Raw genomic sequence first — 21,973 nt, 5'->3', positions numbered from 1 at the left:
AACTGATCCTGGGCACAATGTGAAGTGCTTTCTTTGAGAGATTTGTGCCTTTGGGGTTAGAATTCCCTGAAAGATTTAACCTCTAGAGTATAAAGATCGTGTTTATTGAGCACTTATTATACACCTAGAGCCCTGTTGTGCTATTTGTACATATTATGTCATTTAGTCCTTACTACAATTCTATGAAATAAGTTTTTATAACACTTTTTTAACAAAGGTAGAAACAAAGGCCCAGAAAGGTAAATAATTTGACAAGGGCACACAATCTGTCTGTGGCATGGCAGGGATTTGAGCCTAAGCATTCTGACTCCAGACTGTGTTGAACTATGTGTGCTGTCTGGGATCTGCTTCTGTCCTTCTTGGCTCATGGCTGTGTGATCTGGCAAGAATGCCCTTCCTCCACTCCTTTGCACTGAGTGGTAAAACCCTGGGTGCTCTGTGACACCTGAGACTGGATCCCTGGTATGATGTTAGAGGAGATTTTGATATGAGGGCATGATTGGCCAGGAGATATGGTGGGGATTATTTGGGCCTACCTGGGCTACAAATTAATAAACCTTCAGATCTATTTTAAGGAAACTACAGCTAACATCACTTTGGATACTTCTATCTTATATTTATGTTTGGAAGCACCCAGGGCATCTCATGGTGCCACTAATCTTATGAGATCCTTGCCCTTTGCCCATGAGAGTGCCAATTGGTCCCAGCACTGAGCTGCATCATCTTTGATTAGCAGCCTGCTGGGGGAAGGGGCTGGTGTAAGAACTCCCTGCCAGTCCTGACTTGTCTCATTTCTCGTTACTTTTATCTGTCACTGCAAGCGCTTGGGCTCCCCTCCTGAACTAATTAAGTTTGCATGTGTTTAGACACATTGCCAAATAGGGCTTAGCAAAGCGGAACTGAGCTACATCTCTTTCTGAGTAGAGAAGGAAGGGTATATGAATGCTCCTCCACAAGGGCCAGGGAGAAGCGGGGGTGACATGCAGTGAGTACACATGTAGATGATAGACACCTGCCTGACCCTCCGAGGAATACAGCAGTCATGCAAAGCAACCTTCTGATTGACTGTCAGGGATACCCCCCCCCCCCCAGTGCTCTTAGTGAATTGGGCATTCTGAGGGGCTGAAAATGGAAAGGGGACAGGTTCTGAAGTGCATTTTTTTTTCCTCCCCTGTACAAGTAAAAGTGAAAGGTTTAGAGGGATCTGTATAAGGAGTGTGTATGGCTGTGTCCTGTTTGTTGTGACCTCAACTCACCTAGCTTCTAGACTTACAGCCAGCTAGCTACATGGTGAGCAAGAGTGCAGGGTGGTCTTCTTTCTAAGTCTGTGGGAAGTACGCTGGAAAGTGGGACAAATGAAGGCCCAATTCCCACTGTTCAGTCTCCTATAATCCTGTGAGAAGGGACCAGGGAGAGGTGGAGGGAAGGAGGGCAGTGTTGCCCAGATTCTCCCCCACCCTGGAGGTGGCATTCAGCCTGATGGATCACCATAGTGAGGTAACTACTGACAGCATGTTTTTGTGGAAGGCCGATGCCTATCTTTACCCTAGTGCCTGCTGGTCTCAAGGTCTGGGATGCCTGTGGCAGAACTTACTCAGATCCTATCCAGACAGCAGTTATGATGATTATTGTGGATTACCTTCTCTGAGTAAGAGGGGTGAGGGTATTGCTTGCTACAGAAGGCAGAAGAGCCAGCTGGAGATCATGGTCAAGTCCTAAGTCCTTTAGAAATGAGGCCACTGGGTCAGCTTCCTGGCCACAAAAAGACTCTCCTTGGGCAAGATCTCTCAGAGTCAGCCCAGGCTTCCAATGCAAATGAAGTGTGTGGGGGCAGGGGGAGGACATTCTGGAAGTTGTATAGGAATTCTGGGTGTTAGCATTGAAGTCTAAGCTCAGAGAGAATGGGAACCAGACCTTCTGCCCTCCCTTCAGTTTCCCTAGAGCCCTCTAGTCAGCAGAGGTGCATTGGGTTAGGCCCAAGAAGGCGGCTGGAGTTGATGGGGTCATGTTTCAGCTGCAGCTAATCCAAGTCCCTTGATATAAATCTCTCCCCGCTGCCTCTTCCTCCCTCCCATCCCCAACCCACAGACAGGGAAATGAATCCTGGCCCTCACCCTGAATACATCATGGCAGGCTTGCCTCTAATGAGAGAGGGCCATTCATTGTGGGGTGAAGCTCCCTGCAGAGCCTGGGATGCCATTAATTAAAGAAGAGCCACCTGAAGCCAGTCGTGCGGTGCAGCCTGCCACGCTCAGATGGAGTGGTGGTGGGGTAGCCTCGTTAGCCTGACAGCTCCTTGGGCTGAGAGTTCCTGGGCTTGGGGGAGCCAAGGGTGCCCCCACCTCTGCCTAAGAGCTCAGATGCCCCTAGGGCCGGCCTACTGACAAACATCCAAAAGCCCCTCCTGTATGTCCTGGGGCCTAGAACTGGCAGTAAAGGGGCTCCTGATTGTGGGCTTGGTGGGGGTCATCCATTTCCCATAAGTGAGCCTTAGAGCAGGAGAGAAGGTTTCTGTGGAACCAGAGCAGGCTCCTAGTTCTCAGCTGATGCTCCTTCCTAGTCCTGGCACTGTGAGTCCACAGGCATCTTAACTATGACCTTCCCTCAGAGCATTTGTTTGGGATACTTGGTCTGTCCTGAGAGGACTTGGTGCCTGGAGGGGGCCTGGGGGAGAAGCTATTGTCTGATCAACAAGCACCCTTTCCCCAGCAGAAAGAGTCTCTGGTATTTCACTTTCTGGCTTAAGGGTAGGACTCCAGTGGCAGCCTCATCTCACCCTGCACCCCTTTGGAACATGTAGAGGGTTTAAATCGTTGAAGTTGCCCAGTTAAAACTGTTTAAAGATAAAGATATTTGCTCAATGACTGGTCAGGCTGAGGTGTTTAGGGCAGTGACAGCCTCACCCTTTGACTTTGCTACAGAGCCAGTGACCAAGTGGTTCTTTACTATTTAATTCATCCAAAAGTAAGTGCTGCTGCCTAGGTTCTCGCTCTAGGATTAGATCTATGGAGCTCCCCTTGACCATCTGTGAGGGTTTTATCACTTCTTCCTTGCTGGTAGGAAGGGCTGGATGCACTGAGAACTTTGCCTTAGCCCAGAGTTGGATAAGCTCAGCCAATAAGTTGGATAAGGTGGATAAGCTCAGCCAATCTCTGCCTGGCTTGTCAGGAAGACAAATTGGATCCTATGTCTGTGGCTCTTCAGGGCAGTCTCTAGAAATCTGGCTGTATGCTCTGTGGCAGAATCTGATAGACAGGTTGCATCAGAGGGCCTTTGAACAACTGGGAGCATGGCTGGACTGTATGATCCATCTCTGTCTCCCTAGAGCTTACTTGGTGAGCAGTAGCATGCATGCCAAGCCACCACCACTTAGATCCAAGACTCGGACTGGACTTCTTGCTCTTTGTTTGTTTGTTTTTATTGTTTGTTTGTTTTTGAGATAAGGTCTCACTATGTTGCTCAGGTAGGTCTCGAACTTGTAGGCCCAAGTGAATTCCCCTGCCTCTGGAGTAGCTGACTGGGACTACAGGCATGTGCCACCATGCTCAGCTGTCTCCTCAGTATTTTGAACATTTTTTATCTTTCCACATCTCAGCTGTTTGCTTGGGTCCATCTGTTCTCTGTCAAATAAAGAGGGAAAGCTGGATGGTCTTGTCTCCTAAACTCTAAGGAAAGAAACCTCTGGTGCTCCTAGGAAACATTTTTCTATGTGAGATACTTTTTAGATCAGTTTTTTAAAACTTTTTTTTAAACTTTTTTTTTTTTTAATTCTTGAGCATCAACTTCTGTTTTTGTTTTATTTTGTTCTTCTAAACACGGTTTGAAATGTGTGTAGTATGGTACATTTTTTATATAAAGTGAATGGTGTGATAAATTTGTATACAGGTATACACCTGAATCACTATTACCCAGATCAAGATCAAGAACCTTTACCAAAGGGGGAATGAAGGAAAGAGAGGAGGGATGGGAATAAAAAAGAAAACAGAATTATTCAGATATAACTTTCCTATGTTCATATATGAATACACGATCAGTGTAACTCCACATCATGTACAACCGAATGGGAATGGGAAAGTATAGTCCATGTGTATAATATGACAAAATACATTCTACTGTCATGTGTATCTAAAAAGAAGAATTAAAAAATTATTAAAAACAACCTTTATCATCATCTCAGGAGGTTTTCTTGTGTCCCTTCCCAGTTGGATTGTCTTCCCTTGCCAGGTAGCCATTAGGTCTGATTTCTTTTATTTCTAGTTAGTTTTGCCTGTTCTTAACTTTAATAGGAATGGAATCATACAAGGTGTTCTCTCTTTTGTGTTTGTCTTCTTTACACAAAATAAGGTATGAGAGGTCAATCCATGTGGTTATACGTATCTATAGGTTAGCCTTTTTATTGCTATATAGTATAATAGCATAGTTGAATAATACATAATCCATTGCATTATTATAGTATACTTTATTTACCTTTTGAAACACCTGCCTTCTTTAGTTTTTTTTTCAGTGCATGATTATAGAATGAGCATATGAATGTTCAGTTTGACATGGGAATCTCCCTCAGCCTATCAGTTTTTCCCGGCACCACTCATTCTTTAGTAAATCCGAATTCCAATCCTCAGTCTTATGGTCTTCCCTATGTATTTTGGAACCTATCCTTGCCTTCCTCTTCTCTGAGGTCCTGTGATGGGGAAAGGCTGGTCCTAGACCTGTGGCAGTGAGTGGCTTTGAGCCATACTGGCTCATTTATTTTTCTCAGCAGTGTGTTGATTACATACTACCACACTGTGGTAGGTATTGAGGATACAGCAGTGAACAGAGAGGGAAAACCTCTCCAACATGCTGCCTTCATGGAGTTTGCATTCCACTGCCCGCAACAGGCACTATTCTCTGCTGTGGGGACCCTAGTACCAGAAAAATGGTGATATTGTCTAGGCTCTTCTGTCAGTGGTGGTGGGTCAGAGCTGGGTGGCAGTGATCCTTCCAAGGTGGCAAGGATCTTCTGTAGGTTTGTGGGCTTTCATCTTTCTTTTCTTTCCTGTGGTGGTGTAGCTGTTGCTCCTGCAGTAGCTGCTACTTCTGTTTGGCAGTGAAAGGGTTTCTTAGTATTGGTGCTTCCCTTCCACTATCCTGGAGTCTTGATTCCCTCTGTGAGAGGAGGGAATTAATCTTCAACTTTCCATGCCTGTAAGGTGAGTGACCTCTGTTTTGTCAGTGCTTGCCAATCTGTCCTCTAATTCCCAGCCAGGGTAATGAAGACATTACTTTGTACTAAAGCAAACCACCAGTTCTCCTGTGCAGATCCTGGGCGGATCCAGGCCCTGGGAAAGACAGGTCAGCTGTGAGGGTTGTTCCTTACAGATGCTTGGGCACATGGAGGCTAGAATGGTGTTGACACCTGTACCACTTGCTCCTGAAACAGTGGTTGGTGTATTCAAAGGGAAGATGCTCACCCATCATAATCTCCCTAATGCCTCATGCCTAAAGGACAGCTGCTTCAGTTTGGTCTGAATTAGGTTTCTTTCGCCAGGTTCCTAAGAGCACATGAGAGGCCACAAATATCCCAGTGAGGAAGAAGAGTCAGAGAGCAAGGGTCCTGGGAGTTAAAGGCCAAGGAGTACATGGCTTCAACTGGCATGGTAGCCCTTGCATGAGTGATATTTGGACTCAGGGGCTTAGCTTCCTAGGGCTTTGGGAAGAATGGCTGTGAGTGGATAGGATAAATTCTTAGTGTCCCTGGCTAAAGGGTGACACGACTCAGACTTGATAGTTCTGTAAAACTGTTTCTTCCAAAGCCTGTGAGGATGTTGGTTTGGGGAAGAAAGCCAGCCAGCCCAGAGAATCCCGGGAGCCTGACAGGCCTTTTTCTCTGCAATTCTTTCTTGCAGGCAGCCTGAGGCAGCCTGTCTCTTTGTTAACAGAGTGACAGCAATGTGACACCATGGAAATAATTACTAACAAATCACGGTGCTGACTGCAAACAGCTCTCTGTCTTCAGAGGCATGTCAGGGTGCATTAGAGCAGGACTGGAAGAGTGGCACATGCGGGGGGCTGAAGCAAAGCCTGCACTCACACATGCTCCTCTCTTCCCCTGCCTGACCCCTTTCTGTGATGTCTGACTTTGTTGCTTTTGGCCTTCTCCCATTAGGTCACCTAAGGGTCAACTGGAGTCATCAAGTGGTATGTGGCTGATGTGACTTCCTCAGGGCAGGTAGCCAGGGCTCTCATTTTTCTAAGGAGGACCTGGGTAGTGATGAGATCCAGGAGTTTTTCCACTGGGGGGCCCCCCAAAGATTGGAAGGATGCTCTTATTTCTCTGATTTACTCTCTGACAGTTGAGACCAGCTTTACCTGCCAGTAGTTTGGGGTTTGAGGATGACAGCTTCTGCTTTTAGCCTGACCCAGAGTGTGAGGGAGGCCCTGTGTCTATAGTGGCTCATGTCTGTGGGGTGCCCTCCCCCTACCAGCCCTGGTTTCGTCGTCAGTTGCCATAGTCAATTTTTGGTAAGCCGACTTTGTCCATTCCCTCTTGGTTAGCAGAGTGATTGCTCTGTCTGTCAGGGCTGTAAATAATGTTTCTGGTATGTGTGGCTGGAGGCCGCTGCGTGGGGTAGGGAAAGGAGGAGCTGTGCTGAGATGGCTCTCTCGCCCACCCCCTCCCCTCTCATACAATATTTATCCAGGGATGGGAGTCAGATGCAGCGACCTCAGGGGTCACCCAGTTAAATAGCTTCTGAACCTCCCTGCATTCTAATTGCTGCAGTTGTCCTTTGCTCTGGAGACTTCTCCTCCCCATTGTCTGCTGAGGCACACACTAATGGCTGTCCTCCCTGGCCCTGCTGGGAGGCATTGGCGGGGGGAGTGGGGAGGAGAGGACTCATTGCTACCTTCCTTTCCCCAGGGATAAAGGAATCTAGGGCCTATTAACAAGTGGCTTTAGCTAGAAGGAGAGCAGTCTCCTACCCCCAAACCTCCTACCCCAAAACTGGAGAAGGAAGCCCAGGCAGTGGGTCTGGTTGTTGGGACCAAGGGGCTTCACCTATTCCAGTCCTATAACCAGAATTGTGGAAATTGTGACTCCTCTATAGGCTGCCCGAGCCAGAGGATAGACCCTTGAGTATTCAGCTGATGAACATCATCCGGTGCTCCCTTGGTCCCACATTTAGGGTCTGGAAACTTCTAAGTGATATTTCCTGTTGGAAAATGCTACATTTTGCCAAAGATTAGTTGAATGCAAGATTTTTTTGGTTCCTTGGAGGTTGATTTAAATGATTGATTATGGTAGCAGGTGTGCCCTGTTTGTTGATTTAAGAGTGGCATGTTGTCAGACATCTTCACCAGGACCTTCTTGTAAATGTCAGTTACTTTCCACTGCAGCTCTTTTCTCCTAAGGAATACTGTTGGAAACTGCCATTGAAGGTGCAGACGGTGTGTATTCTGGAGGGACTGGTATTCAGCACTGGCCTAAAGTTAGCCTCTTTGAGAGCTGCTTTGAGTCCAGTAAGTTTTGTGCTGAGGACTGTAGGGACCCAAGTGATCAGGACAGAAAGACCAGCACATGCATAACTAAAGGATAAGGTAGACTGTGAAAACACTATAAAGAAGACAGAAGAATGCTATTAGAACCATAGGAGCACCATAGACAGACTGGGTAGTAGATTTTAGCCAGTGAACTTTTTTTTCTTTTTTCAACAAAATATTGAAGATTGCCCAATATAAGCTATTCCAGTTGGAGCCAAGTTAAAGCCCTGCCTCTTCTTTCCCAGTCTATGAAGCATCCTGATATCCCTCCTGAGAATCCTAGAGCTCCATGGAGCACAGTTTTAAAACTACTGGACTGATCCAATAATGTTAGTGCCAAGAGGGTGACTCTGTATAGGCTGAGTACTTACATATCTTGATGGAGTCAGGGGTCCTGGAATCAGGGCAGAAGAGACCAGCCAGATGGTTAAGAGCAACAGCTGTGTCCTTGAGCATCTATATTGGAGCAGAGGTCAGACTGCATCCCAGAGTGTGAGCACTAGGAGGGTGCCTCTCTATGGTGCCTCCAGAGGGCATTGTAGGCCACACAAAGGCAGCCTAGCATAGGACCAAGATGGCCACAGGCCAGATGGAGACTGAAGTAGGAAAAGCAAGATATCTTAGAGACAACTCAAATTACTAAGGAGTTCTTGGTTTCCCTGGCCAAAAAGAGAATAGCCAAAGTGTCCTTGAAATTTCCCATCACCCTCTCAGCATCCTTCCCCTACTCCCACTCTCTGCTGGGGCTTTTGACATTCTATCTAGGAAAGAGCTCTGGCCTGGTGGCAGTTCTAGCACCTCCCTCTCTCTCTCTCTCTCTCTCTCTCTTTCTCTCTCTCTCTCTCTCTCTCTCTCTCTCTCTCTCTCTCTCTCTCTTTCTTTCTTTCTTTTTAAAATATTTTTTTTAGATATTGATGAACATTTATTTTATTCATTTATTTATATGTGGTGCTGAGACTCGAACCCAATGCCTCACACATGCTAGGTAAGCACTGTACCACTGAGCCACAACTCTAGCCCAGCTTTAGCACTTTTCATATAACAAGTGGACACTGTGCCCTTCCTTGGAACAATTGCCATGGGAAAGATATGGAGAGGTGCTTGTCTTATTGTTTCCCTAGAGAGGGGCTGCAAGATATAAATTACAGGGTTTCATGGGTATTTGTGGCACTGGGGAGATACAAGGGGGGAATACCATAGGGTGTTTGTGGCACTTGTATGCTTCATATGTTCTCTGGAGGAGAATGGGAGTAGAGATGGCTGGCAGGTAGACTAAAAGCCCTGAAGTACTACACACGCTCATGCGCACACACACACACACACAGTACCTTTTAGAGACTTTGAGCAACTGTTTGGCACTAGGGATTTGAGGTTGGTTTTCCATGGGAGGACCAGCAATCTGGCCTAAGGGGCATCCCTCTGCACCCGCCTACATTCTGGTTTCTTTTGGGAACTCTCCAGAGCAGCATGTCTGGGAACATTTCCAGCTGTGCCACCAGACCCAGACGCAGGTGACAGCCTTTTGTCTGTACCTTAGGGAAACCAAGAGGAAATTAAATGTCATTTGCCCCCTGCACAGCAGGTCGCTGCCAGATCAGACACTGCTGATCAGAGTTGTACAGAGGGTACCCGAGGGAGGGTTTATGCTACATCCGTGTCCTATGAGCTGTGGAGACTCCCAGGTGATGGCCTGGCTCACTCCCAGGGCTTTGCCCGACTGAGTTCACCCTGGCCTGGAGCCCAGCCCAGTGCTACATGGCAGCTGTGGCCCATGCCAGGCGAGAGAGGCATGTGTACCAGTGTAAGGGAGTGGAGAGGCAGGGTAGGGCATGGCACTAGAGGACACACAGGAGACCGTGAGATAACTAGCCCTTCTTCAGAGAAGCTGCATGGTATCATGGAAAGAGCAGAACCTTTCAAAGTAAAAGAAATCTGAGTTCAAGTCCTGGCTCCACTACTGACTAACTGTAGGATCTTGGAAAAGCCACATTACCACTCTTAACCTCCATCAGTAAACTTACAAGCATCTTCGTCTCCTGACATCTGTGGGGAAATAACTTCCTGTTGGGATTAGTGCTAGAGTCTTCCTTGTGCCACCTCCCCTAGGTCCAGAGGATGGCCTCCAACCCTTTGCCATGGGGCCTCCTGTGGAGTAACTAAAGTTGCTGTCAAGTGGGGATGAGTGGTAAGTCTGGCTAGAAAGCCACAGCTGGTCACCTCTCACTTCCTAGGACTTCTTATTCATCCCAAGGCCTTCATGAGATAAGTGCAGGTGGTGGTAGTTAGGCAGAATGGAAAACTTGCCAGAGATCACCCATTCTATCCTGGGACTCAGCCAGCTCCCTCCAGCCTCCCCTTCCTATGTGGGAGGACAAGGGGGCTTGCCCCAACCTCCCTTTCTCTTGAAGTCCTGGGTGGGCCATAGTTCTCAGTTCCACAATGACATATATTAAAAGGGAAAAGATGTTTTAATACTTTGAGAGTTCTCCCTAGAAACCCCCCACCCCCACCTCACTCCCCATCTGAAGCATGGCTGCTGGTGGTGAAATTCATTAGTGTTCCCTGACAGGCAGTGGCGACAGAGGCGCTCGCTGTCTGCTTCCTGCTCCCTCGCTCTCGTGCTTCTGCTTCACGCACACTGATATTTAAAGCTGATGGGCTGCTTATAGACTTCTTGTACCATGACAAGTTTGGGGAGGGGAGTGGGGGAGGAAGAGACAGACAAGGAGCCAGCTGTCATGCTGGTATTTCAAACAGTACTCTCTCCTGACCCTTTGCAGGCTCCAGCAAGTGTATCATCTTTCTGAAGCCTGTGGTTGGAATTGTAACCTGCAGCTGTCCCAGAGGATGAGGGCAAGCATGGGGGCAAAGTAGGCTGAGAAGTCAGCAGTGCATTCTCTCAGGGCTGTGGTCAGGCAGAGAAGAGTGGAGGGACAGAGTGCTCATACATGCATGTGCACTTGTTTGAGCAGAAGGGATCGAAGCTGAGTCTTTGTAAGTGCTCTAGGATATTGCCCTCCCATCACCAGAAATGAGATGGCCCTTTCACAGTAGTATCTCCTAGAGTAATCATTATGTTTATGCTGTGATTATCTTCTGAATGGGCCTTGAAGCCTCTGAACACAGGAATCAGGTTTGATTAGCCTCTACTTTGAGGTTCTGGGTCTTGAAGGTAATCATAAAAATGTGTGTGGTCAATTGAGGTAGAATGTTATCCCATTTTGTCTCTAGAATGGGGTCCTGACTTTTGTTCCTTGGTATTTATGTGCTGATTCTTTGAATTTGGATAATGATTCCCAAGGTACCCCCATGTTCATAACTCTTTCCCTCAACCTAAGCTTCTAGGAATTTATTTTTGTAGTTATTGAGTGATTCTGGAACTTTCCCTTTGCCTTTTATTTCTAATAAGGCTTCTTCAATACCCTTTTTCTGACTAAGGCAGTGTCTTCTCAAAGCAAGTATCCTGGAAGCATTTCCAAAGACTGTTGCAGTTTTGGTCTCAGATGATCTCCTTCTAAGCAGAACATCCCATTAACACCGCCCCCCTCCCCCCCACTAATAAAGCATGTTTCCCTTGGCTGGCCTCTTTAACTCTGACAGAGCAGGGCATAGATGTTACTTATTCAAGGACACATGATCATTGATCAAGTTGTCTCTTGGTTCATGGAGCCATGGTCCTGGATGGGAGTTGAGTTGCATTCCCCACTGTTCCTACTCTGGGTAAAGTCACGGGGGAACAGGGTGATCTCTGGCAAGTTTTCCCTTCTGCCTAACTACCACCACCTCTCCTCCCTGCTCTTTTAGCTTCATCAGTGCCATCAGTGCTACTATTCAAGCATAGCAGGGTATGTATATGTCTGTCAGGAGAAGTTAGTCATATAATATCCTGGACACCTTTGTATATGTCTGTCAGGAGAAGTTAGTCATATAATATCCTGGACACCTTCTGTTGGAGGGTGAAGTGAGAATGACTCTTTGGACCATAGATTCTAAGTGCATTTTTCCTCCCAGTAATGGGAACTGAAGCCAGGGCCTTGGGCTTCCTGGGCTGGGCAAGTGCTCTACCACTGAGCTATACCCCAAGCCCTTCTTATTATTTATTTTGAGACTTAGTCTCACTAAGTTGCCCAGGCTGGTCTCGAACTTGGAATCTTCCTGCCTCAGCCTCCTGAGTTGCTGGAATTATAGGCATGAGCCACCATGCCTAGCAACTCAAGTATATTCTTGACTACTTTTGATGCAGTCAGCACCTATAACCCATCTGCTACTCCCACCCTTCCCTCCATCCAGTGCTACCTCACACCCTGTCCTATAGCAAGGAGTTTCTGACTTGGGGTTGGTGTCTTTGGGAAACGCCTTTTTCTCTCTCCCTGATTCTACATTGGCTAAAATGACAGAGTGCCCAGGCAGGCCCATGCTATGTCTTCAGACATGGTGCATCTCACAGGTGAAGTGGATACTAACCAGCTTTGATAAGTAGGAGGCTTGAGCATGAATTTTTTATATATCAGCAGCAGCCAAGTGAATGAATTCAATTATGAATCTTCTTTCTCTCTACCCTCCTCCCTACAATGTGGTGGTTCAGAGCCAAGACTAAGGAACCTGTTGAAATGAGAAACCCCTATTTCCTAGCTTGACCCCCTCACTAATTCGGGTTAAATTGCTGCGCTATTGCAGTGGTGACACATTGTGTCTGCCTCTGTTTGTATAAGAGGATGCAGTGGGGGAGGAAGGACCAATTTGTGCAGAGATAAAAGGTGTCACAGGCAGATAACTAACGTCCCAGCCTCGTGCCTGCTCTCATTGTTGCTCAATTTGCTCTGTGTGTAAGCCTAGCCTTCCCTCTTTCTTCCTTCCCTCCCCTTGGTCATATTTTACTTCGATGCCACAGTGTAATGATGCCCTGCGTAGTGGGGGAGGAGATAGGTACCTCTGGCTGACAGCCCTTCCTGATAACCAAATTCCAACCCATCCATCACCAGCTACTCTCCTCAACTTGAGGAAAAGTGATCGTGAAAGGCGGGCCGTTCATCACCCAGGTCTGTTTATCTCCTTTGGGTGGGGAACGGAAACAGGAGAGACAAAGAGCTGTGTTTCGAGCTAAGTGCTGCTCAGACTCGGGTAGCTTGCACATGCCAGACACAGACTCACGCCACTCAGACTATGGAACTCTGGCTTGATGGACTCCCATACTGGGGTCCAGGAGGAATGAGACCTTTTTTGAGGCTTAGCCATAGCACTTAAAGGGGAGCATAGAAAATTGTGGCAATTCTTGAAATGCAGGACAGCTGGCAACATTCTTTGGAAGTGTTTATATTGCAATAAGCAAATATGAATCTTCTTTCTCTCTACCCTCCTCCCTACAATGTGATGGTTCAATGCCTCAGGCGCCTCATTGGTGTCCTCCTTGCAAGATCTTTCCTCTGTCTTCTCTCAGTCCTCTCCTTCTTAAGGAGTGGCCTTTTGTGACACCATGGTCCACTCCTTACTTTGAGGAAGACAGAGCCTTTTTCTCACTCTTTGCTCTTCAACACCCCTTATCTGTATATCATTGGCACACAATAATTTGCTCCTGCAGGCGAGCCGTGGGTGTACATCCTAAAGCTGTTGAGCACCAGTATTGACAGGCCACATCATTCCAAGGTCCAGGTTCCACAACCTTTCCTGAGAGGCCAGAGGGGTTGAAGGTGGCTTCAGAGTCTGCTTGGCCCCTCCTCTTTAAGAGTTCGAGTCTGCTAAAAGTGAGACTAACATGCATCTCCCTGAGTCGGTTGACTCTTAAGACTTGAAGAGATAAAAGCATATAAGGAGTAATGTCCATGACCTTTTCCAGCATGAGTTCCTGCTCTCTTCTGGACTTAGCTGTTAGGATCTGTCTGCCACTGTCTGTCAGACCTGCATAGATGCTGCTGGTCTCCTCTACTCAAGCTGAGCAGCTCTCCCTCTCGCTCTGTTCACCTAATCTTCAAAGCTGAGCTCTTGCTCTCACAATGGCTCCACCTTGGCCATACCCGTTAAGCGGGTGGGGGTGTGCCTTAATGAGCTTCTCCCCTGCCTTGGCTGGCGCCAAGCTAGCCACACCTGTTTGCCATCAGGACTGTCTGGGCCCAGCCAGAGCAGCTTGGTTGCAGGTGGTAGGGCTGAGTGAGGGGTGGGGTGGGGAAGGCTGGGTTCCTTTTGCTTTGTGCCATATGCTTGTGAAGAGGGAACTTTCTCACACCCTGTTCCCTTCATATTGTTCTCTTCTTTCTAAGCAGGGGAGGGCTTTCTGCTTTTATGTTATACAAAAGTAATAATAAGGGAACTTGGTGAATACCCCATCTTTTTAAACTTTCTCTTGAAGCAGAAGTGAAGAGCCAATCAGGTGTCTAATGGTAGGGTTTGATATTCTGTTCTGATGACACTGAGGGGCTAGGACGATAAAAACAGGGCCATATGGTAAATGCCAAGGACAGAGCCCCTTTCTGGCCCTAGGCCCCACAGTATTTGAAAAACAATCAGGTTCCTTGGTTTAGAGCCCACAGGCAGGACTGGGGAGCCCTTCCTTAAAGGGGGCCCCTTGCATTCATGAATCTGAAGGAAGTTTTGATTTTGTGGAAAAAAATCCTGTTCCTTTTTATGGCCTGGACATAATTGGGTCTTTTCTATTGGCCATCAGTGATGTCATTCCGACCCTCGTAAAGAAGGGGAAATCACACCTGTGGACTTGGTGCATAAAATTTCATTGGGCAACCGTAATAAGCATGACCAGATGATGTTTGGGCAGTTGAGGAGCTTTGTGCCCAGTGAATCCAGCTGCATGGAGACCTGGGCACCATAAACTTGCTTGCATGTTCATGCCCGCAGGCTAGTCCAGGGCCCACTGCCAGTGGCTCTTTCCTTGGGATCACTATCTGGTAGGAACTTATAACATTTAGACCCTTTGTGCTGGAGGGACGACTTTTGCTCTTTTCCTTTCCAAATTGGTGGATCCATGTATCCATTTGGCACCCATGACTCTGACCTTAGGCTGCTAAGAACTTCAGTAAAGGCATGACCTTCATCAGTGACCACCTTACCTGCTTCTCTTGAGCCCCAGATTTCACACCCCCAGGGACTATCAGGAATTTTGAATGAATCTGTAAAATGGGTATCTGTGCATTTAGAAGCCTTAGATTTCATCTCTAGTTCTACCCTTGGCTTGTTGTATGCTTGAGCAAATCCTTTTCTTCTCCAATCCTCAGTTTCCTCTTATGTAGGAGACAACAACCACTGTAACCCACTTTGTTCACAGAGTTAATCTTTTGGTGCTAAACTGGATTAGGGTTGTTTGATAGAAGTATGTAACTTTCTTAGGGAAGTTCAAGTTCTGCTATTAGGCTCTGTGTGTCTCATGAAGATGGGGTGGGCCTTGCTACATTTACAGTGTCTGTGTCTTGGAGTCACAGGGCTGGGACCATTCAGAGGACCATTCAACAACCTGAATGCCTATCAGTAAATCTGCAAACTGCATGCATACCTGCAGGTGACAAAAACCCCTGAATGGGATTGATAATCCCAAATCTTCCTGTGCTCCAGTCAGACATGGGGTACATAATGATACTCAGGATTGCTGCTGAGCCCATATTCAGAGCTAACTGAGTAGCCAGCATGACAGTCTGGTTTGTCTTCCATGTAGCCCATCTGGTATAGGTACGCCTCTCAGAGGAATAGGAAGGATCCTACTGAGCAAGACCCTCCCTAAGTGGAAATATCTACAACTGTTGTCTTCCCTTAAAATCCCACAGAAGGGAAAGTCCCTTTCGCACCCATAGGGATAATCAGAGCCAATAGGACTCCTCGTTTGTGTCAACAATCGGGATGTGCTGGGATTGGCTAAAGAAAAATAAGGTCAGGGCTCTCTGCCTCTTGCTGGCAGTGCCTCTGTACTATTTCTGTTTCTGGTGGCCCCCTTCATTCCCAGATCTTAATGTGATTTATCTAAAATAGCCGAGTTCTACATTTAACGTGGAAAAAGCAATTAAGCCTATTAATAAATAGACAAATGAACTATATAGACACATCTCAAAAGAAGAAATGTAAGTGGCCGGGGCTGGGGCTGTAGCTCAGAGGCAGAGCACTTGCCTAGAATGTGTGAGGCACTGGGTTTGATCCTTAGCACCACATAAAAATGAAACAAATAAAATAAAGGCATGCTGTCTTTATACAACTACCCCCCCCCCAAAAAAAGAAAGAAAGATACAAGTGGCCAATAAGTATATGAAAAAAATGTTTAATATCATTAGCAATTAGGAAATATAAATCAAAACTATTCTGAGATTTCATTTTACTCCAGAGTGGCAGCCATTAAGAATACAAACAAGAATAAATGCTGGGGAGGATGTGGAGAAAAAGTTCTACATTTAATATGGAAAAAGCAACACTTTCATACTGTTGATGGGATTGTAAATTAGTATAGCCTCCATGGAAATCAGTTTGGAGGTTCCTCAAAAAGTCGAGGAATAGAGCCACCATATGACCAAGCTATACCACTCCTGGGTATTTATCCTAAAAATTTAAAGTCATCATACTGTAGCAATATATGCATACCCATGTTTATAGCAGCACAATTCATAATAGCAAAACTATGGAACCATTTTAGGTGTCCATTAACAGATGAATGGATAAAGAAATATGGTGATATGATATATATATACCATATTTTATTTATGGAGTTTTATTCAACCAAAAGAAAAATGAAATTGTCATTTGGAGGAAAATGGGTGCAACTTGAGACCATTATGTTAAACAAAATAAGCCAAATTCAGAAGGCCAAGGGTCATGTGGTTTTGGTTATATGTAGAAGGTAGGGATGATAAAGGAATAGAAAGGTATTAAGGAGGAACTGAACAGACACTTCACAAAAGAAATCTAAATAGCCAACAAATATATGAAAAAATGTTCAACATCACTAGCAATTAGAGAAACGCAAATTAAAACTACACTAAGATTTCATCTCACTCTAATCAGAATGGCAGTTATCAAGAATATAAGTAACAATAAATGTTGATGAGGATGTGGGGAAAAAGGTACTACTCATATATCACTGGTGGGACTGCAAATTGGTGTGACCACTCTGGAAAGCTGTATGGAAAGTCCTCAGAAAACTTGGAATGGATCCACTGTTTGAGCTAATTATCCCACTCCTTGATATATACTCAAAGGTCTTAAAACCAGCATACTATAGTGATGTGGCCACATCAATATTTATAGCAGGTCAGTTAACAATGGATAAGCTATGGAACCAATCTAGGTGCCCTTAAATAGATGAAGAAAATGTGGTACATATAATCAATGGAATATTACTCAGGCATAAAGAAGAATGAAATTATGGCATTTGCCAGTAAATGGATGGAACTAGATGCTATCATGCTAAGAAATAAGCCAATCCCCAAAAACCAAAAGCTGAATGTTCTCTGATATGTGGATACTGACTCACAGTAGGCTGGGGGTTGGGGGGTAGAGTAGAGGTTCACTGGATTGGGTGGGGGGAATGGGTGCAGGGGAGGGGGGATTGGGGGAAGGGAAGGGAGATTGGATTGGGAAAGTCAATAGAATGAATTGGACATAACTTTTGTGTGTTCATATATGAATACATCACCAGTGTAATTCCATATCATGTACAACCACAAGAATGAGGGTTATAGTCCATGTATGTATGATATGTCAAAATACATTCTCTGGCATGTATAAGTACAAAGAAAAAATTTTAAAAATGAGAAAGAAAGGTGTCATGAGACACCTAAGGGAGATCAGTTGAAGAAAAGGACCAGGGGGAGGTGGGAAGGAAGGAAAAGGGGAAATACTGTGGAATGATATTGGCCAAATTATACTGTGTACATGTACAAATATGTAACAACTAACTGTTATGTACAAATAAAAACTATGAGAGAAAAATAAAATAACTGAGCTTAGCAAACATTTTTCAAACCAAGGACAAGAAACATAAGAGAAGGTTGGGGGCTGGGGTTGTGGCTCAGAGGTAGGAGTGCTCACCTAGCATGTGCCGGGTGCTGGGTTCAACTACAACTATAAAAGCAAATATTGAAGAGAGAGAGAGAGGGAGAGGGAGAGGGAGGGAGGGAGGGAGGGAGGTTGGTTGAAGGAAATTACTTGAGACATCAGATTATAGTTTTGCTTCTTAGGCAACCACATTCTAGCTCTAAGGCTACTTCTTATCCTTAAAAACCTTACCTAATTTTCTCTTATCCTTGATCCTTGGTCCCGTATGGGCACATCCTCTCTGGATATCCCCATTTATCCTCTTGGCCTTAGCCAGAACTTCTCTTCCAGAAAACTGACTGGTTATAAATTAACATCACTGTGCCACCTGGATGTTTGAGAGGACCCTGTTCCTGTTCCTCACAGAAGATATCTTGGATCATATAAAAGTAAATCTTTACTTTATATTGCCTAAAATATGGAAGTCAATTTCCTGTTAGCATCTGTTGTTGAGGTATCTGTAGGATAATGGAGGGAAGGCTAGATTGCTCTTAAAGTTTCTGGATCAAACTTGTCTTATAACTAAATTATCATAGCCAGACCTAAAAAAAAAAAAAAAAAAAAGTTTACATTCTTGTCTCTTGCTCACTCTTTAACACTTTGCAAGCTGTCTCTGCCCACCCCCACCTGGCCCATTAACACCCTTCTCACCAAAATTGCCTGTAACCTCCTATTACCAAATCAATTGGGGTTTTCTCAGCTCTCTTCCTGCTTTCCCACTCCATGACACTTGACACGAATGACCTGTATTTTAAGCTCAAGAAATAGTTATAAATATTACAGAAAAGGGAAACATACTTTCTTGGTTTAGATTGGCCATAGATGATGTGAAATGGGGTCAAAAGAGAATGTGTGACCTCAGTGTCTGATAACCTGAAAAAGGTTTGGGGCCCTGCTTTCTGGGAATGGGGTGAATTGGTTGAGTCCTGACTCATGACACATTGTTTCCTGAGGAACTCTGAAAGGAGATGAGGGTTTGGGGCCTGGAGAAGGGAATTCTAAAGGAAGCTTTCTGGGCTCTCAGATCTTGAAGGGTTCTGCAAGGAAGAAATAGAAGTCTCTGTAGTTTCTGAAGACATACCTCTGGCTTATGAATAGAGTTGTGGGAACACCAGGGTTTAGTTAAGTGTTTAAGGAAAGATGTTCTAAAATTGAGTTCAAAATTAGAGCTGTCTGCTCTGTGAAGTATGAGTTCTTTGTATGTGGTGACCATCTACTAGAGGTGGTTTCATTTTAGCTCAATAAACTTTATAAGACATTAGCCTTGGCCCTCTGCTCACTTTCATTCTGTGTTCTTCCCAGATGAGTATAGTAATATCTACTCTTAATTTTCCTTACATTAAATTAATGATTCAATGATCTATATTCCTAGGCCAGATATCTCTGCAGAACTAGTATGTAGCTGCCTCATAGATGACATTCTACTGTCAGATGTCTCCTAGGATCCTCAAATTCAGCAGACATTGAGTGTTTACCTTGTGTCAGACATATATCTGAAATTTGCATTCCCAAACTTCTGCCTTCTTTTAGTGATATACTAAAATAACTGAGCTTAGCAAGCATTTTTAGTGATATACTAAAAGGAGGCAGAGGTGGGGTAGTAGGGGCAGTCTACCCCAGTTTAAGCAGTAAAGGGGTACTCTATATGCAGAAAACTTAAAGACCATGATAAAATTGACCAAATCCTGGCCTCAAATATGCTTTCTTTGTTACCACCTCCTCTATCTTAGTGTGTAGTGTGAAGCTAGTTGTTTTAGTCTGTTTTGTGTTGCTATAACAGGATTCCTGTGACTGGTTAATTTATTACCCAGAGATTCATTTCTCAGTTCTGGAGTCTGGGAAGTCCAAGGTTGAGAGCTTCACATCTGGTGAGGGGTTTCTTCCTGTGTCATCCCATAATAGAAGGCAGAAGGGCAAAAGAGCATGTGTGTGAAAGACAGACAAAGGAAAGGTGCCAAACTCATCCTTTTATCAGAAACCCACTTCTATAACTAGCATTAATCCTAATCATTTCGTAAAGGTCCTACCACTTAACATGTCGCATTGGAGATTAAGTTTCCAACACATTAGCTTTGAGGGATGTACTCAAACTGTACCTCTACCCAAGCCATAAACTTTTGGCTTGGGCTGCCTTATTTTCTTTTTTTGAGCCGTGTGTTAGTCAGCTTTTTGTTACTATGACAAGATACCTGAAATAATAAACTTAAAAAGAGGAAAGATATATTTGGGCTCATTGTTTCAGAGGTTTCAGTCTGTGGTCATCTGGCCCTGTTGCTTTGGATCTGTGGCAAGACAGAACATTGTGGCGGAAGCGTGTGATAGAGGTTTGTTCACCTCACAGAAGCCAGGAAGCAGGGAGAAGAAGGGGCACAAATCCAAATTATCCTTTTACATGGCATCCCCCCAATAACCTAATTTCCTCTGAGTAGGCCCTGCCTCCTAAAAGTTCTGCCACCTCCCAGTAGCGCCACAGGCTGGGTATTTGGCTAACACAAAGTCAGCCTGAGAAAGAGTGTTATTGGATACTAGAATTTGAATTTTGACCTTTAAAGCCAGAATCTGTAGTTGTGGGTTGGCAGCTGTCAGTGATATTGGTAGTTTTTTCCTGAAGGAATGAATGTGTTTGTGTTAAAAATATATAGGGATATTTGCCCCTAAGTACCTATTCAAGTTCTAAAGAATAGTAAACCCCATATCTCATGTGGTTACCAGGTTCTTATTTAAATCTCCTATGTCTGTTGCTTGATCTCTGTCTCTGCCACTACTGTCTCTGGTATCCTGGCTACCACCTGGCTTTTTTAATCTATTGTTTTTGTTTCCCCAGGACAATTGTCTGTAAATTAGAACTCCTCAGAGGCTCTTTATTGCCTGTGGCCACTTTTCTTAGAAAGAAAACACTGTATCTTTTCTGGTTTATGTTTCTAGTGGCATGAATTTTCTCTGTCCTTCCACATGCCTTTATGTTCCAGTTCAAGGCACCTTTTTTACTTTCACTGTCAATTCCTCTGAACAAACTGAGGCATTTACAGAGTTAACATTTTCAGAGTTATTTGGATCCTTATTTCTTGATTCTCATCAGGTATCATACATGTTTGGTTGAAATTGATTTGTGTGGATAAAATGGCATCATCAGCTAGAGCGGGAGATGGTAGATTATATTTGAAAAAAACAAAACAAGAATAGACCCTTGGTTTTAATTCTGACGTCCTCTTATTTTTATACCTTTATTTATTTAGTTAGTTAGTTTTATGTAATGCTGAGGATTAAACCCAGTGCCTCACATATGCTAGACAGGCACTCTATCACTGGGCCATAACCCCAGCCCATGACCTCCTCTTACTCTAATGCATGGTTCCTTCTCTATCTGAAATAAGCCTACAGGTAGAGGTTTAAAAGTGAAGTGAGTCCCTGCCTATCTATCTCTACATCATGTGCTCATTCCCTCTCTTTCCTCCTATCTTGTATCTCTGCCTCTTTGCTATAACTAAACAAGAGACTGGGTCATTGGAAAGAACATAGGCTTTAGAGTCTGACAGAACTGAGTTCAGTCTTGGCATTATCATTTTTTAGCTGTGGGACCTTGAATAACCCCCTCTGAATTTCATTTTTTTCTCTCTCTTTTTACACAACAATAATTTATTTTATTTTTCCAGAAAACCATTTGACAGAATCATATACCTATTTATGGTTTAAAAAAAAAAACAAACAAACAAGAATTGAGGGTGTAGCTTAGTATCAGAGTGTTACCTAATATGGGTGAGGCCCTGGGTTCAAAAGATTACTGTTTCAAAAAAACTCTCATATTCCAATAAGACAAGAAAAGGAAATGAAAGGAATACAGTTATGTCAGTCTGCTTTTTGTTGCTTGAGTATCATTTTGTGTGTGTGTGTGTGTGTGTGTGGAAACTGTAAATAACACTATCTCACAGCAATCCATTGGAGGTTAGATGTGAAAAGTGTAAGCAAGATATTTAGCATACTGTAGGCCATTAGGGAAGAGTAGTTGCTAGTATTATTTTGAATAGCTTTTTCAGGCACTCACACTTGGATCCGAGGGTTGATTCTAGAGCCCAGAGTGTATGGTGCTAGAGGTCGGGGTCCTTTCCTTGAGTGGGGTGGGATCCATGGCTAATGGGTTAGCCTTTGGAGTCTATTTGTCCTGTATACTTTATTGGGACTTCCTAGCCTAAGACTCCATGCCTGGGGCATGTGTGTGTCCAACTTGTTCTCTCTTCCCTTTTTTGTAGGCTTCCGGGCCAGTGCCAGTACTTGGGTTTGCCAGTGGCGGATTACTTCAAGCAGTGGATTAATCTGAAAAAGGTACTATCTGAGCCCTACCCAAGGTCTTCCTCGGGTTCTCCTATGCCTCAGAGCTCCCCTCCCATTTCTGTTATCTTTTTCTTTTTGTTCTCTTTTCTTTTTTCCCAACATCTCT

The 21,973-nt window shown here is 44.7% G+C and overlaps 1 protein-coding gene across 14 annotated transcripts in view; it reads left to right on the top strand.

The window, feature by feature from the left end:
• Eri3 (ERI1 exoribonuclease family member 3) overlaps positions 1-21,973 on the top strand; it is a 132,733-nt gene that overhangs the window by 50,029 nt on the left and 60,731 nt on the right. For 13 of the 14 annotated variants that reach the window (XM_040288539.2, XM_078026127.1, XM_013364465.4 and 10 more), the window contains one exon: positions 21,786-21,858. In XM_040288539.2, the coding sequence (XP_040144473.1) occupies positions 21,786-21,858 (73 nt within the window). Of the gene's footprint in view, positions 1-17,829; positions 17,928-21,785; positions 21,859-21,973 lie in introns of those variants that run through there. The other variant, XM_078026128.1, reaches the window with a different exon arrangement.

Source organism: Ictidomys tridecemlineatus, chromosome 11 (genome assembly GCF_052094955.1).
Source record: "Ictidomys tridecemlineatus isolate mIctTri1 chromosome 11, mIctTri1.hap1, whole genome shotgun sequence".
Classification (NCBI taxonomy): domain Eukaryota; kingdom Metazoa; phylum Chordata; class Mammalia; order Rodentia; family Sciuridae; genus Ictidomys; species Ictidomys tridecemlineatus.
This window is presented reverse-complemented; position numbering and strand designations above follow the sequence as displayed.